The following is a 13829-nucleotide window of genomic DNA, read 5'->3' as shown; positions in this document are numbered from 1 at the left end:
TAAAGTAAAATGCCTGCGTCCAAATCACCATTTCAAAATTTATCATTGCAGTTGATAGAAAGATTTCCAGGGTGTAAGAAAACTATCCAGTGTTTGATTAGTATGTCACAAACTGCTAAAAATATATCCATGCACTTAGACAACAAATTCCAGGATGTAGACATTTACTCGTGCTATTTTAGGTCTCTTTTCCCATCATTGTGAGAGGCTGTTGTAGCTAATGTAGCAGCTGGCTACGTTATTGCTTCTATAATATAATCCATAATGCAAAAGCAGCTCTTTTCCAAACATTTTAAAGCAGCTCAAGTTGTTTACATGTCTCTGTTAGGTAATTTTCCTATAACTTTGTGCCAATTGGTGTCATACTATTTGGTAAAAGTCTTTATTAAATTGAGACAACTGTGTTTAGTTAAATTTCTCTCATACAGAGAATTATAGGAAAATTATAGTTAGTTGGTTCGGGTTTTAGAAAATAAATGCAAACTACAAAAATGGAGTTGTATAATTAAACATCAAATAGTCCAAGTAATAAAAGTCATAGATTAATTGTCTCTCAGTTCTAGTCAGATCCTTTAAATACTGTTTCACAACCTGAGCATTGGTTCTTTCTTTTTTTTAAGAGTGCCTATCCTTAAAGTTTGGAAATTTTAGCTCTTTTGGAGCACCAATCAGTTGCAAAAAGTAATTGGCATCTTCTTCCAAAGTTTCAAACTTCCCAACAAAATCGTAGTTGATCAAACATGGATAGCAGAGTTTGCCGACTTTTTCCCAGTGAATGTCCATTCCTACCGGACGGTGAGAGTCCAGCAAATAGTGGATGAACTCTTTGAATTTGACTCCAGATCCATTATTTAATGCTTCCTCACAGGCATTTGGGCGATATTTCTTTATAATTGCCTTCCCAAATACTGGATGGTAGTAACTATTAGGGTGTTCAAATTTGTCCCTAAATGCTGACACTAATCGTTCCATGGGATCACGAACAAACACAGCTTTGGTGTAGGTATTCAAGCGAGTATATATCCCTTTTAAGTCAAAGCTGTCTAGCTTTTTCAAATGCTTCCCATAGTGAACAGCATCATGGGAGATATTATATGCAGAGGGAGCCAATCCATTGAGTACCATCAGAATTCTTTTCCAGTTGGAACAGCCAGCCTTAGGTACTTCACAATATAGGATTTTGTGTTTATCTTCTACATAGATCCTGGATACCATGTGAAAAAGATGTGATTGAGGATGGCTCGTCCCACCATATTTCTTGCAAAACTCCTGAAGGAATGATCTGCGTTTCTCTTGGGTTGTATCAGTTTTCTTCCATCTGTTGTCTTTGACTAAACTTTTGTTTAAAGGGTGAATGTCCAACGGCCAATTCATTTCTCTGAACTTCTTGGAAAGGGTCTTAGTTCCTTGATGTTTTTCAGTCAACTTAGTGGTTGGTAACTCCGTGGTCTTACCTAAAGCTTGACCCTCTCCTCGTGAGTGGCTGGTCTCCGTTAAGCCCCTAGTAGACCTCTCAGAGTAAAGAGGAAGATTTTCCTTTTTCTTCTTGAGATCCTCAGGCATGTGGTACTTAGGGTTCTGTTAAAATAAAGAGAAATGTTGAAAGCATATTCACAAATATGGGTATATTGATAAGAAACAACATATTTGTTTTAAAATACTATTGAGGAGAGCATGTTTCATTTAAGCTGCCAGAAAAACTTAGCAAAGCATGCCAAATATACATTTTGTAGTAAGCTTCTTCATAGAAAACATAACAATGAGAAATGGTATCCATGCATCATTTTGAACCAAAGCTTAACATTATATATTATATATATTTGGGTTACTTATATCTTATTAATCATTTAATGCTAATGTGCTTCTTTACACTAATAGACTTTCTTATGCTGAATTATCTGAACATTACTGAGATAAACTATTAGTTGATTTGAATCTATGTTCAAAGTAAAATTTGTTATTGTTTTTGTACTATCTTTGCATCTACGGTTATATATATACACACACACACACACACACACACACACACACATATACATATATATGTATATATATTTATATAACCTTGCAAAATGTTTAAAAAAAAAAGAAAAAGGGAAAAAGGTATTCGCATGATGGAAATGAAAGATGCCTGAATTTTCATCTGAGCTTTGCCTGTAGCACAGTAGAATGTAGCTCAATCATTCTGTAGGTCAGTGATTCCTGAGCTATTAAGGAGTGTGTCACTTTCTAGCACTGATTTAGTTAGTTCATCTGAATGTAGATATAAAACGTAGCTGTATTTGAATGGAGATGTCTGTCGTTTTGGGGGCATTCTGTAATGCACAGAACAGTTCAAAGTCATAAATTACAACTTAAAATTGTAGCAAAGCTATTTATAAAATCCTGATGACCACTTTAGTTTTCCAAGTACTTGCTAAAAGTATTTTTCCCTTGGACTATGTTTTATTTTTATAAATTCATTTATCATAATAATTTAAGAACTATAGTCATACTATCATACAAATTCATTCATGTTTGAGAACTTCCCTTTTTCCCAAGTGCAGAATGACTAGAGAATCCAGAAGAATTGACTTGATGTCTGTACAGTATAAAATTGTATCAAAAGTACAATTAGAATTTAGTTTTCTTGTCAGCAGGTTGAGTCTTCCCATCTACTATCTACTCTTCATCTGACTATATCCTTCCTACAACTCTTACAGTGATGGATAAAAGAAGACATGGAAGAAGGGATTTATAAAGTGACATCCTCTGGTGGGGACTAAAATTGTAATGACTTTGGCTTTCACTCTTGGTAGACTTGGGAGCCTTTGGAGGGCACTGAGCAGAGAAATAACATGATCTCAGACTTGCAAAGGATGATTTAGGAGAAGACTAGACTGGAGATATACATATGTCAGTATGTTATTGGAAAAATTAATGGATAAGCGATATGCTGTGGGAGTAATGCATGGGGCCACTAGCCTAAAGGTGGGGGGAGTGGTGGGAAAGGTTCCTAGAAAAGACATGTATATATAGAGAGATAGATAGGTATATCTATAGATATAGATACATTTACCATTGTATCCCCAAGTGTATAGGATGGTCTATAACTTATATCAATTGCTTTAGAATATTTGTTCAATGAACAAATGAAAGAATGAATGGAATGAGGTGTTCAAAGATGATTAAAAATTTTCTAGTAAATTCAGCAAAAGAACAGAGGAATGAAACATGGTGGATGGGAGCCACCTCCAAGCATCGACTCCTTCTACCGCTGAGCTTCGAGAAGGGTGCTTCTTTCTAGTGCAAGAAGATTATGTGAGTAAACCCTGATCACTGTACACCAACTTGTGTAACCCAATAAAACAGCTGCTGTAATCTTCAATTCTAAAACCATTTTTCTGTTGTCTTCTCAGAGACTGACAGGATGACTTTAACACTGAATCCCTCTTTACTCTGATTGATGACTTGTAGTGCATAAAATTTTCACAGATAATATATAAAATTTGACCTGTGTTTTGAAAGATCATGGAGTTATTGATAGATTGCATGGGAAGTACTTAGCCCAGGACTGAAATAAAAAGGCCACTATATTTCTGCTATTTCGACTACTATAACTATAAAGAATAATTGTTATTATTATTGTTTTAATTCTAGTAATATTTTATCCTAGTGACCTAGTGAATTTCATGGTTCTCCAGTTTTCCGTTATTATCCAGACTGTGACTTGTGTGCCCTTACATATACCCTAATTACTTCTCTCCCTGTCCCACTAACAATAACAAAAGCAAAATTGGCCTTCCACTGTGCCCTCTGGACCTTCCGCTTCTGGCCATCGAACTCCCCTTTCATCTTCAGGGGCTTCGTGAATGTTTATTTCCCATGACTTTCTCTAAATGAAACCTGGCTGATCCCCAAGACTCTTCTTCCCTTGCAATTTCTCGAGTAGACAAAACTTTGCTTACTTGAACCACTTGTCCCACAGGCCAGAGGTCGGGGGCTATTTCCCTGTACTCCCCTGCTGCTTCCAGGACATTTCCACTGGCAAACTGCCTGCTTCTGTGAAGCACATGTGTCCTGCGGAACCTCCCTTGACCCTTCTTCATGATGTCATCTGCTTTTAGCCTTGATCGTTCCACTTTATGCTCTGAGGACTTTAGCTCGTAGCTCCGATTTTGCTTTTTCATTCCCGCTCTTGTCTGTATGTGTAGTCACTCTGATACCCAATAAACTCTCGGTTCCTTGACCACCTGACATTTAATAGAAGTGTTCTCTGTTTCACACAGACCTTGCCACACCGCCAGAGCCTGTACCATCTCCATGATCTCTGACGACTGTTGTCCAAACTTCCAGCTCATCGTTACTTCCAGTTGTGCAATTCCATGACCACTTTTCATTACGTTATCCAAGCTCATAGCAGCCAGCATGCCTGGTTCTTTTTCCTTTAGCTCTCAGAAAGTCACCTCTATAAGGAGGTATTTCCTCTCACTTTGTCTAAATTATGTTTCTTCTGAGATTTTATCCCACAGAACCTTGCTTATTTTCCTTCTAGCACTTATCACAATATGAAATAATTTTATTTACTTTTATGTTGTCTTTTCTCCCCCCATTCCACCTCTCTTGCACTAGAAGATGACTGCAGAGGTCTTATCTTTTTCGTCCTCTGTTAGATCTCTGGTATCTAGCACAGTGCCTGGCACACAGAAAATGATCAATAAATAATCATTGAATGAGTAAATGTGGTTATAATGTGATAATGGGCTTCCATACAATTGTTTTTTTATGACCTTGTTGAAGAAAAACAGTGTGAATCAAAAGGTCACGGTTAACTTAGATAAATACTTCACCAATTCTTGTTAAGGTGCTGAAAATCTGTATTCAAACAAATCTTTGGCAGAAGAGAAAACAAATAAAGCAGGCACATGTAGAGCTGCTTGTGCTGAAGCAGGAGTGGAGGGCTTGGAGTCTTACCTGCCAGTTCAAAGTCATTCAAGGCTGCCTTGGAAAGCCTGCAGGCTTACCAGCAACCTGGACTCCCAGGCTCTTCACTGTGGCACCCAAGCAGACTCTCTGGGGTGGAGCGCCTGACTCTAACTTAAACAAGCTCTCCAGGCATTCCTCAGAAATTTGGGTTGACTGAACCAGTGTATAGCAAATGAAAGTAAAAAAAAAGAAAAAAAAAAAGAGGTCTTTTCATACCATTTAGGAGGGAAAGACACCAAACATGGTGGGCATGAATATTTCAGTAAGCAGAGACTAATACTTTGTTGTAGGCAGGGATGTCCCATCAGCCTTCACATGGACCACATGAAATACTCATCACATTTATCCATTCCCTTTACCGGAAGTCCACATTCCCCAGGCCAGCTTCTAATGACTAGTTGGGCTAGAGAGATATCTGCATGAGGGACAGCTTCAGTGCTCCTAAATTAGACTTCAGTCTCCTCTTAGTTTATTTAGCGCATCAGCTTCCTCAGCTTTGACTAAATCAAGATATGGGCAAAGTATTAATTTAAGTAATGACACCCAACGAGACTTCTTATTAGATGTCCATTAGACCTTCTCCCAGCAACCTCCTTATCTCACCATTAGTCGCTTTACAAAAACCATTATTAAAATGTGGTGACATCTCTCCCCACCCACACCTCATCTCCACTTCCTTCCCATCACAGCAGACTTACCATGACTGAGAAGTTTGGATGACTAAGCTTCATGGTATTTTAAATTTGAGGCTTATATCTATGAGTTTTCATCATCATCATAACGATATTAATAACAACAATAAAAAGAATAAGCTCTTACACTTCCATTTTCCTTCAGGGTACTTTGTTCTGATTGTCTCTAAAGCTAATATATGTAAAGTCAGACTTTTCTTGTTCTTCCAAAAGTGGCTCCTCCTGCACGCTTCTATTTCTGAAAAGCCTCTATTCTAGTCAGCCCCCTCACAAAATCTGAGAGATGCCTTAACCATCACAAAATAAATTGGTTAATTTGCATCTCAAAATGTCTTTTTAAAAAACTCTTTTTTATTTATTTCTTAATTGGATATTCTTTAGTATCCTTCTAATTAGTCTCCCTGAAAATTATTACCAAATTTGTCTTCCTAAAACATTTTGTTTTTCATCACTTAAAATTTGGAAGTGGCTCAATTCTATATAAACTAAAGTCCCAATCCCTTAGCTGATATCGGCAGCCTCTTGTCACTCTGCTCCTGTCCTGACATGTTCTCTGTCCTCTGCTTGCTTCCGTCAGGCCCTCAGCATCCCACACCCATGTTCTTCCCCTTTCCTGAGACTTTCCAAATCTTCCTACGCTGATTTAAAATCCTGCTTTCTCCATAAAAACCACCAGGTCTCCAGTGAGGGATTTGCTCTTTTAGAAACAACTTTAGCACTTAGTCTGTACCACCTGTCAGGAAAGTAACAATGTTCTATCAAACATTGTTATTTGATCTTCTCATTGGAGAAACTTTTAGCCACAGAGAAATTGTAAACTATGGCAGAAAATCTGAGTTGTCCGTAATACCTTTAAAAAATGAGTATTATGGCAAAGTTAGTTGAAAGATCCGGATGTAACTGCAGGTGAAAAAAATGAGTCAATAAAAATGACAATAAAAATTGTGGAATATTCACTAATTCTGCAGTCAATCTGAAAGCCTCATTCTTCTTAGTTTTTAAGGCCTCTGTATCAATATACTTCCTCTATGAAGTCTTCTCTGATCCTCAATATTGAAATTAATTGTTCTTCCTCTCTCCCCCTCAAAATCATGGAGTAGCTACTACAATTAGATGTGCTAGATGCCAAGGAAGGTGTGGTAGGTAACACAAATGTGGTTATGAGAATGCAGGGTGTAACGAGTCTGACCCAGTCTGAATGTTAAGTCTTCTATATAGCACTTTTTGTTTTATTCTAGTTAGTTATATTTAGCTATTTAGGCGACTCTGTCTCTATTTTAAGTTTATTAAAGGTCAGTGTGCAGTCTTATAAGTTATACAACCTCCACTAGCATCTAGAATAGTATCTTGCATAAACATATGTTTTGAATTTAATTGAAGTGAAGAGCAGTATCATTCGCGCACTGCCCCTTATTCAGGCAGCTACTCACACTGGCTTTATGCTGTTGACAAGGGCGATATCTCTGTGAGTCTTTATCTGCTGTTGTGGGGCAGATGGAAACTATGTAACTCAGTAACTTTGATCATTCATTCACTCAACACACGTGCATTGAACTGCTAAGATATGCTCTTTTTGCCGTTATATAAAAAAGGATAAAATAGGTAAAAATTTATGGCTCCTTGAGGAAGCCATAGTTTAATTAGGTTGATAAAAATAAGGAGTTTAGGAAAAAAAGTAGTAATTGCCATATGAAAGGATTCTAGAGTATTTGGGGAACAGAGAGGAAGAGTATTTAACTTTCCTGAAAAGATTCTTTGGAGCAAATTTCACAGAGGAGGTGATGCCTGAGATGGGTCTGGGAGGCTGGCTGGGTCGTTGACAGTTAGATGAGCCAGAGATGGGAAGAACTGTACATGGAAACCAAACTTGTTCCTACAACTCAAGTTTGGGTCTGGAGTTGTAGGAACAAGTTTGGCTTCCAATTTCTCCTGAAAAGGACAGCTGCCCTGTGAAAGGCCGGACCCTGCCATGGTCAGAGCACAGCCTGCCTGGGGGTGAGCACTGACTGTGGGCAAGTGTCTTCTCCTTGCTGGAACTGGGTTACTTTATCTGAAAAGTGGGGACAACAGTAATAACTTTCTCAGAGCGGTGAAGACCAAATGATCTTAATACAAGCAAAATGCTTATAAAACTTCTGGCATATAGTAAGTAACATTATTATGGCCATCTTTCAACAACGATTTATTTGCTTTCAGCTAAAAAGTATTGCTTGCTTTTACAAAATCGAAATAAAGCATTTATGGTAAATATGTATGTTGTCACCTACGTGTCTTTCATGCTGACTACAGCCTTGTGCTGATGGTGCCATTTCTGAGAGTGTCCTAAACACTGTAGGTTGTGTCTGTTGTGGGGGGACTTTGGTGGGCAATTAACAGACAAATTGACAATGATAATATTGGCGATTAGATGGTGATTTCCCCCACCTTCCTATCTTTTAGCTTTGACATTTTTTTCTAGTTTAATTACATAATATTGTATCTCTTGTGATTTTATCTATTTTGAATCTAGATATAAGTACAATTACATTTCTTCAGACCATCACGAAGGCTTAGTTATTTCTAGTTGTTAATAAGAGTAATGATGGGAATGGGTGGGATGCTTGAAAGCCAGTCTTTTCAAGAGATACAAACCAGTATGTCTCTGGTGGTCCTGTTTGTCACAGCTACTCCTTTCAAATCTTAAGTCAAAGTCTTCAGAAGCTGAATGCTTAGTTATGGGAGAGGTGAAGAACATGAATGCATTTCCAATAGAGCATTGAGGACTATTGGGAAAAGTGTGAGTATAGAGTCCTGATATCCAATGCCATCTGTCCCTGTCTCCTTCTCCATCCTCACCTCCCACTCTTCCATCTTCAGTTATTCATGGAGCAAATGTTTCCTGAGCACTTACTGCGTGCCAGGTGCTGGGCTGCACATTGGAGATGTGCAGCTAGCACGCCAGACCCAGCCCCCTGCTCTTATAGGGCAGCCTCAGGGTCGGTGGGAATGGGGAGAGGGGAAGGAGATACAGAAAAGAAAACCAAGGATTACCATACTTAAGGCAGGTGATCACGCAGGAAGAACGTGATACTAGGAGGGTGCAAAAGAGTTTAATCCTGGCTCTGAGGTCAGGGAATATTTCTTGGAGAAAGTGTGTGCCACGCAAAATCATTTCGGTTTCCTGTTTCTGAGACTTGTTTTCTCTCTCTTGAACATTCTTTTCCATTTTGGTTGTTTAGTTAAAGCAAACTGATTTAATCACTGCATTGACCCAAAGATGAGATACAAACATATTCATTTTAAGGATGAAGGGCTTAAAGTTCAGAGAGTTAATGTAACTCATCCAGGTTAACCCAGCTAGTGGTAACGCTGTGCTTCAAACCTTGATCTTAATCATTTGTGGCTTTTTTTCATTTGCATCATGTATCAAGTAATCTGTTCTTTGTTAAATGGCCATTCAATGAATTGATGTAAGTAAAGCACCGAGCATATGCATGTTACATATGAGTAAGGTAGTTGAGAACCTGGATTTTTGAATCACATGACCTAATTTGTGTCCCTGCTCTATCATTTCCTATCTGGGCAAGCTTGACTAACCGAGTTTAGTTTCTAGGCTTCAGTTTCCTTGTCTCTAAAATGGGGATAATAATAACTCCTACCTCATAGGGGGTGACTGAATTATAGGAAATGTGTGTAGAGAGTGTTTAATACAAAGTATGTTTTCTACACATATTAGATATTTTTATGATATATTTAATAAACATTTATTTTTTGAGCATCTTTATGTGACAAGCATTTTCTTAGGTGAATACTAGTGTTTTATTCTGTTTTTTTTTTTTTAAATCTCTCCCTCCTCTTTCAAAACACTTAGCAAAATTAAGAACGTATGATAAAAGTATAATGGAGATAAAAGTGAGTGAAAGAAAAATGAAGACAATTGAGTAAAAAAGGAAAGAAAAAAAATCAATTCAAGTGGAGGCAAAGGCAAAGAAAGAAAACAGAAGAAAAGAAGGCACGATGATAGGCGATAAGAAAGAATAATGACCACTTGGGGCTAGGGGGTAAAGAGAGACACTAGTGAACTTGAGTTTTCTCCAAGCTGCAATCTTCAAATCATTTAAATTGTTTAAAGACAAAACAACGGGTTTGGTAGTGAGGCTGTTCGAGTTGATCTAACAAGCTAATTTCTATGGTCAGCTTGGATGCAAGAATTGAAATTATGATTTTATTTCCAGTTCTTTTGATTTTGGATTAAATTCCTTTTTTCCCCCCTTCAAGTCAAAGAAACAAAGTATGAAGACTGAGGATATAACACAATGTGAACATCAAGGAGAAGTTAGTATTAAGAACAGTATTGTCCTCTGGTTTGGCAAGACCACCAGAAGCTGAAAACAGACATAACCTTAATGTATATAAAAAGATAAGGCTTCTCCCCAAGGGGTTCAATATGCTTTTATAGATTTATCATTTTATCTTTCTTTTAAGTTTTGCTGAAAAAATGAGGTATTCTTTTGTTCTCAAATTTACAGATAAATTAAGATAGACTTGTGTAATAACTTGCCCAAGGTCACTCCGCAAAGTCAATGGAAAAGTTTGGAATATAGTCCAATTCTCTAATTACAATCCAGGAAGCTTTAATTAACAGAAGACCTTGCTTTTCAAAGAAACTCAAAACTTAATGAGGAGCTGCAACTTGATAAAGTGAAATACAGTCAAAATGTTTGCTCCTTACTATTTCATTTCCTACGTTGTGTCTGCACATGGCAAATGAGGACAGGAATGACAAAATACAGTCAATTACATTAGGCATGATGGAAGTAGAATAAATGGGATGTTCGATTATTAGAATTTTTATTTTTCACTGGAATTTTAGATAGCTAATAGATTTGGAATATGGTTCTTTAATATCTCTAAGTTGGTGTTTATTTTTCTAGAAATTAGTAATTGTCAGCCAGTCTCTTGTCCCCTTGCTTAAAAGATGAACAATAGTGTGTATGTATATTGAGAGCATTCTGCAGGTACAATGAGGAGGGCACCCTGACTCTGACACCTGGTTCCAGGGAATTCATTGCTAGGCAGTTCTCGCTCTAGTTTTCAGTATGGTGGGAAGAAAGAACCAACTTCCCTGGGTTGGAATGCCTAAGTGAAAAGATTGGTTTTTCAATTTTTAAATTTTTTATTGGGAGGGAGATTGTTATGGGCTTGGATTAGCAAGGAAGAGCTTTTCCCCGGCAAGGGGAAGGAGTCCCTGAGGTGACATTGGAATCGGGTGCTGACTGGGGTGAACTAGGGGGCCAGCGAGGGCCAGAGACATGGGTCAACAGTGCAGAGTGGGGTTTTGCTCCCATGAGATGGAAATGGAAGCGCAAGAGAAAAGAAAGCTGTTCTGAGGCCAAGAGCACAGGGGCTGGATAGATCGGCGAAGTCTAAAAAAATTTTAGTTTTGAGTCAGATCAACCAGATCAACCAACCCATTTACCCAAGGTCATGCTAAAATCTCCCCTCTTATGTTTTTTTAAGAGGAATCTTTCTGAGAATTAATCAGATATATGGAGTTATAAAGTACCTAGTACAGTGTCCGTCATATAGTAATTTTCTCCAAAATGTTAACACATCCTGCCTCTGTCTCTTTCTTCTCCGATTATCTGTCTACAATGGACATGTCATCAAGCATGCCTGCCTTCCCAACTTCAGACTTTGATGAGCCTGACGATGGGTCCTGTTCTTGTATGCAGTGATAGGGCTGGACGCTATGCAATTCGGGATGAGCATCTGCCCTAAGGGCAGCTTATCTATAAGCCGGTTGCCAACCAATGAGAGGACCTGGAGCAACAGCCTCTTCCTAGATGTGTGGATGATAGCTAGCTAAATGTCCACTTCCCCTCTAGGCTCTCAACTGGAAAATATGGAGAGATTTGGCCAGTCATTGGTAAAGAGAAAAAAAAAAAAATATAAGAGCAGCCATACAGAGAAGTAAAGCCCAAGAGAATAGCTAGGTCAAGATACTGGTGGGCTGAGGGCTTTAGCACCAGTGAGAGCCCAGGCTCAGGAAGCAGCATATACCGGAGAGCCTGTTTCTTCCCTATCCATGGCCTACTAGTCCAAAGCTACTTGAGCCCTGGAGACAGTAAAGCCAACTGTGAGTGCAGCAGTGACACTGGTAGGGACACATTCCATTTGTCTTATTTGGTTAAGCATCTGCCAGACTCAGATCAGATTTGCCTGTGTCAGCACCTTCGAGTGACACACGCCCCTCTGGCTTATGTTGCCTGCATATTTGACAACTCAGCTTTACTCAAGGCTGCCTCCTCAAAGCCTGGCCTGTCTCTTAGGCCAAGGCAGGCAACTCACTCTGGTGCCATCATGGGTTACCTGGGCACTATACTAGGAAGAGAGGGTGGCCTGTGGCACCGGATTATGCTATGGGGATCCTGAGGCCATGCTGCGAGAAGTTTCTTTTGGGGATTTCAGTCTGAGAAAGAAGCAAGACAGAAACTCACGGCAAAAGCAGAGCAGAGAGGCAAGGAGGAGCAGAGCGGGTGAGTAGCATATGAGTGGGTCAGAGTGAACAGGTCTCTAACGAAACAAAGTGATGATCACACAGATATTTGTAAGCTCAGCTCTTCATGCATTCACATAGAATCTGTCAATTTCATTTTAAGAATATCACTTTATTAATCTAAAGTTTGAAGCTTTCTGGGGTTTCCAAAATGGGTTATTTCACCTAAAGATGATTATACTTGACTCAGATATCACTGAAATGGCTACTAAGAAGCATCTATGGCCATGCCCATGGTCTCCCCTTTTGGTCCCCCCCTTTTTTTTTTGCTAGGGCAGGTTGGAACAGCAGTGGTCCTGATCCTTTAGCATGAGGGTGAGTCTTTGGTGTCTGTACAACCTCATTCCCAAGAACTGGTATAGAACGATATGAGAAGATCATAGAGGGTCGCCTGACACCTGCAGTCCAGCCTCGGTAAGTGCAACTGTGCAAACGGTGAAGGAGTGGGGAGTGGGGGCAAGTCCAACCCTTCCCGTTCCTTTCTTAGGCAGAGTCCGAGCCCAGGAAGCAGCATATTCCTGGGGAACTGTTTCTTTTCCACCCATCACCTGCTAGTCCAAAGCTACCGAACTCTGGAAACAGTGATGCCAACTGGGAGAGCAGCAGTGACGCTGGCAGGGCTGGTGTTGACATCCAACCACAGTTCTCTTGTATCAAAACACTGATGGATAGGATTCTACCCAATCTATTTATAGAGAACCAGATATCATCAAGCAAGCAAGCATAATTCTCTGAAGGTCCTTCTGACACACCCCTCTTTCCTCACTACAATTATGTAATCTGCTTCTTGGAAGGAACAAACACATCTTGGTGTACCTTGCTCAGAAATGATATTACAGCTTATTAATTCCATCTACACCCCATGCAAGGGAAAACTGTTCACAGTAAGGAAAAAGAAGTCTCAGATTCCATACAGGGGATTTTCTTAGAGCCTCCCATAACTATAGGCGAATAGAAACTAGCCTATAGCCAATACTATTGCAAGATGGAAGTGGGTGGCTTTGAGCACCATTCACCTGTAAAAATCGAAGAAAAAACTTGCGCTTCTAGACCAGTTCTCAGACCAATGGGACAACCCTCTTGCCTCACCTGCTACTCATGACCCACCTTTTGAGATTCCCATGTAGAGAGCATGCTTCCTCTTGAGCAAGGAGGGATGTATTTATACCAATTGGCAAGAGAGGTGAGTTTGCCTGTCTTGACCCCTGCCAGGGCTCAAGTCCCTTTTAAAGGACAACTCCTGGACTAAGGCCCTAGGGAGAGGATGATCAGTGAGAGTGGGTTTTGGATGAGCATCATGGAGTGTTTCATGTGTTCCAGGCACTGCTCAAACAAATTAATCATCACCCCAGCTCTGTCAGGTGGTTATGATCAGGGTTCCATCAAACCTGCTATGTGTCTTACAACTGGCAACTGCTACAGCTGGGATTAAAATCTAGGCTCCAAATCTGTATAACACATGTTTACCTCACAGGGCTCAGTGCCATCACATCTGTAATTAGAGAGTGTTTTCTTTCGATTAGATCCAAATGAATATAACCTTTCCTACAAAGCCTCCTTGAGGTGCCTGAATGTGCCTGAGTCAACTCTGGTTAGAGTGGAGAGTGGACATCACCCAACCTTTGGTCGCTTCT

General features: G+C 39.5%; 1 protein-coding gene across 1 annotated transcript in view; it reads right to left on the bottom strand.

Annotated features, from left to right (window-relative positions):
* Positions 1 to 483: 483 nt before the first annotated feature.
* CHST9 (carbohydrate sulfotransferase 9) overlaps positions 484 to 13829 on the bottom strand; it is a 192342-nt gene continuing 178996 nt past the window's right edge. Inside the window, 1 exon segment of the mRNA XM_006920011.1 lies at positions 484 to 1578. Within this exon segment, the coding sequence (XP_006920073.1) occupies positions 484 to 1578 (1095 nt within the window).

This window comes from Pteropus alecto, unplaced genomic scaffold, assembly GCF_000325575.1.
Source record: "Pteropus alecto unplaced genomic scaffold, ASM32557v1 scaffold146, whole genome shotgun sequence".
Taxonomy (NCBI): Eukaryota; Metazoa; Chordata; class Mammalia; order Chiroptera; family Pteropodidae; genus Pteropus; species Pteropus alecto.
This window is presented reverse-complemented; position numbering and strand designations above follow the sequence as displayed.